General features: G+C 43.6%; 1 protein-coding gene across 1 annotated transcript in view; it reads left to right on the top strand.

Moving 5' to 3' along the window:
* Positions 1-3,950, top strand: part of trarg1a (trafficking regulator of GLUT4 (SLC2A4) 1a) — a gene marked incomplete at both ends in the record, with an annotated part of 20,736 nt that extends 16,786 nt beyond the window's left edge. Inside the window, one exon of the mRNA XM_080528506.1 lies at positions 3,804-3,950. Within this exon, the coding sequence (XP_080384632.1) occupies positions 3,804-3,950 (147 nt within the window). The remainder of the gene's footprint in view (positions 1-3,803) is intronic.
* Positions 3,951-4,167: the final 217 nt, after the last annotated feature.

The following is a 4,167-nucleotide window of genomic DNA, read 5'->3' as shown; positions in this document are numbered from 1 at the left end:
ATAACCCTCTCGTGTTAAAGGAACATTGCTTCAGGTTTGGATTGACAGCATTTATAGCATCTCTGTACATGTACTGGACTGTAGCACGCCTGTTTGTCTGAACTGTACAGTTTCAACTGCGGTAACACAACGACTGTTCTATTGACACACCTCAGATACGGCATGGTTGGTGTAGGGGGGAAAAGGCCCCAGTGGACAAATACTCATTCATGTTTTGATCAGGGGAGACGCGTAGAGATAGAAATCGGAGGATGGGCTCATTGTAATGCATGGAATGAATGGATGAGGAATGGTATTTCATAGCATTTCCTATTCCATGTCATGCCTTACGATGAGCCCCGTCCTCCGATGTCTACCTCCACCCTCCTCCACTGCTGTACAGAATGTTTCATTATCGGTGGTTTTATATGTGACTGCTTGACTTGCCAAGGGCTTATGAAGGTGTGACACATTGGAGACCAAAGAGAGAGAACTATAGAACATGTTCTAACAACAAACATCGATCTATATGGAAGACATTGCCATTTCTTTGACCAATCATATGGGAAGGTCCCCTGTAGAGGACAGTCATTATGACTATTGGCTAATTCCTTTTTAATACATCATAAACATATTTATATAAACATAACTATAAATCCCCTTACTGCCCCTATTGAAGCATATATAGCACTTTATTACCAGAGATCTTACACAAAGGGCGGGCATCCATTCACAAAGCCTTCCCCTCGCACTTAGAAGAGTTAACATCCACAACACTCACCCAACAGTATCTTTCTTGAGGGTTCCATGGTGGATTTGGATGTTGTACTATACATTGGCCTCCCTTGTATTTACAAAAAAAAAACTGAAATACAACCATAAAATCCATCAAGGAAACTAAGACATACTGTACCCTCTAGATGGCAATTCTGGTAGGAAAGATGAAAAGAATGAATAAAATAGAAGGTGAATGACCCGACATAACAGATCCGACATCTTGATTTCCACACAAGAACAAGAACTAAGAGCCTATTTTGGAGATATCGAATCATATCTCTATATTGAGTGTCTGTTTGAGTGTTCCTTCCTGAAGGAATATTTCTCTCATATTTGACACGTTTATGGATGACCCATCCCATGCCTCCCTCCACATGTTTCAAGACAGATGTATGAAACTGCTGTTTTGTGTCAGTAAAACAGTCTCATGTCTATTTTTTTACAATCTGATTTCTCCCTACTGTATGTATGTATGTGTGTGTCGGTTCTCCATGTCTTTGATGTGTACATTTTGCATGTCTGGAATAAACGTTACCATGCATGGTCCAAGGCGAGTAGTTGGGCAGATTAATGTTGTTGGATGTCATTGATGGATTGGTTATGGTTTGTGCACACTCACACACTCTCACACACACACACACACACACACACACACACACACACACACTCGCAGAGGTATAGAGTGTGGTATGGGCAGCAGACGCACCATTGTCATTGATGGATTGCTTATGGCAGGGGGGAGAGCTGTGAGTGAGGGGCTAACTGCTGAGTAGGGTGCTAGGAGGTCAGACAACCTGCCTCTCAACTGGAGCATCTGGAGCTTCTGACACATCATTAAAACTGCAGCAGTTGTCTTAAACGGAGGGAACGATGTTGGGCTAAAGCTACAGCTCAGGGGGGATAGTGCTCGGCTAATCCCAGTATTAGTGAATGGTCCTCAGGACTCTTTTACATCGTCTCTCTCTCATACACACAGGCACACACACACACACACACACACACACTCTCTCATACACGCACACACCCACACACATTCTCAGAGAAAGACACACACACACACACACAGTACTTCCATTTTTCATGTCTCCTGCCAGCCACGTCTGTGAATAATACATGGCACAGGAAATGGCCCAGGGATCTCTTGGCTGATTTTGCACTTCAGCTTCAAGCCCGCCTGCCTCAGGCTGCACACACACATGGCCCGACGCCCAGCCCCCATGTACACCACTACTACAGCACCACTCTACCACACACACTGATCAAACAGCACTTACATACGTTCTCTTGTAAAGAAAAGCAGTTCAATGTTTTGGTTGTTTTATTAGTAATCCAGGAATTCAGTCTCAAGACTCATGACTCATAATCCAAATAAGGTGATGTGATCAATCCCATTTGGTTTGTTCGTGAGCAGTCTGAGCTACTATAGATTGTGTGTACCAGGGGAGGCTAGTAAAGGTAGGAACCGGAGGCCGGGCTCATTTCAATGCATGGAACAGAATAAGGAACGGTATCAAACTATGGTATCACAGGCATACCATTGCCATGCCATGCATCCCATGAGGCTCTCCTCCGATTTCTACCGTCACCAGCCTCCCCTGTTCATAAGTCACTTCAGGGTAAACTACTAATGACGTGCAATCCATATACAAGCATCAGACTTTAAAAAACCCCACAAAGTCTGACTTCTGACTCCATTGGGTGAGAAGTTGATCCAGCTTACAGTGAACACGGTGCTTAGATCTGCTCCAGTTATCTTCAAACCAGACAAAAAGATCTGAAATATTCAGCAGTGCACGGCGCCCTAGTGGCTATGTTAAGTTTCATGGCTGTGACGTTTCAACCATTTGACGTTTCAACCATTTGACGTTTCACTTTGAAGTTCAGACTTCAACAGAAAGGAAGTCAGTGGATTGTTGGAAGTATGAAAGAGACAGTTAGAGAAATACTTTCCTGTGACAGGTGTTCAAATTATTAATTTCATTCACAAGCCAAGATTGAAGAGGAATTCTTAAATTGACAAATGTCAATGTTCATAGTTAACAAATGATACATGGGAAGAGGAGAGATGTTAAAAGACAGAGTCATTTAAATCTCAGTGGCTGTCAACAAGACGACAGGACAGTGATTCACACACAACACAGCAACACTATTGGATGCCAGCTACAGGCCAATATTCAATGCAGAAACAGATGTACATCAATCAGTATTTTATTGCTATTTTATTACTTAACCACATTTTTCCTGTAGGATGATGTAGTAATTGACTTTGAAAATAATATTAATATTATAATAATAACAATAGTAATAATAATAATCATCATCATAATAAGTGATTATAAACAGCCTACCTTGCTGCTGGGAATGGAAGCATGTTGCTAGCCTTAACAGGCTGAGTGGAACTTATCCTTAACTTATCTGAGTGGAATACATGTTTCAATAGCCAAATCAGTTACAGAGATGCATATGCTTCATACTCATGCTGGAGGGGAAACAAATGAAGGCTGGAAGAATTATCAATTGGATTCTACAAAGGCAAAGTAAGGTCATCCCACTTCCTTTCTATGTTCCAAATTAATATCACAGTGAGTACAGGCTAGCTAGCTAGCCAGAAATAATTAGCTAATCTTCTTCACCAACCTGAGCTTGTACATGAGGCAGTGGCACTCTCACTGACCTGACTCATGCTGCTACAGCGACAGGAGATACCTCTTCCTCCTCCTCCTCCTCTTGCGTCGCCTGCGCCTCATTGCTTTCATTATTCTTTTTGAAAAAAGTTGTGATGTCCATAGTGACAGTCTAGCTAGCTGCCTCCAGATGCCAACTAAGATATAGATATCTATGAACTAACCGATCTGCTCTCTCGCACACTCACAGAAAATGCACGCGTTCCAAGTAGCGTGTCTGAAGTAGATCTGTTGTTTGAATGACACACACAGTCCGCAAAACATACTTGCGTTTTTTTTATCAATGAGTGTAACCATCCCTATTAGCACACATGTCCCTGCAGTTATACCAGTGTTGTGTAACCATGGGTGATCGTCCTGGAGACGGCCAACGCAGAGGAGGCAGAGGACAAGATCAGTGCCCTGCAGAGTGAGGCCCTGGTGGACAAGCTGGCGGCGGCCGAGGGGCTCTGGTCCTTGCCAGGGCTGCCCTGCTGGACTTGGAGGAGAGCAGGGACGAGGCCCGCGTGAAGTTCCGGGAGGACAGAGACCAGTGGGGAAAGGACAGAGCTGTCTTTACTGACTGACACTGAAACACAGACACAGACACAGACACAGACATAGACACAGACACAGACACACACACACACACTCTAACATCTGGATGTACTGTATATATCAGTGGAGGCTGGTGACTTCCAGAATTGAGGAGGCCAATTTTTTTCCGCTTGCTCGCTTCACTCGCGAT

The sequence above is a fragment of the Nansenia antarctica genome (genome assembly GCF_963989245.1).
Source record: "Nansenia antarctica genome assembly, chromosome: 1".
Lineage (NCBI taxonomy): Eukaryota > Metazoa > Chordata > Actinopteri > Argentiniformes > Microstomatidae > Nansenia > Nansenia antarctica.
This window is presented reverse-complemented; position numbering and strand designations above follow the sequence as displayed.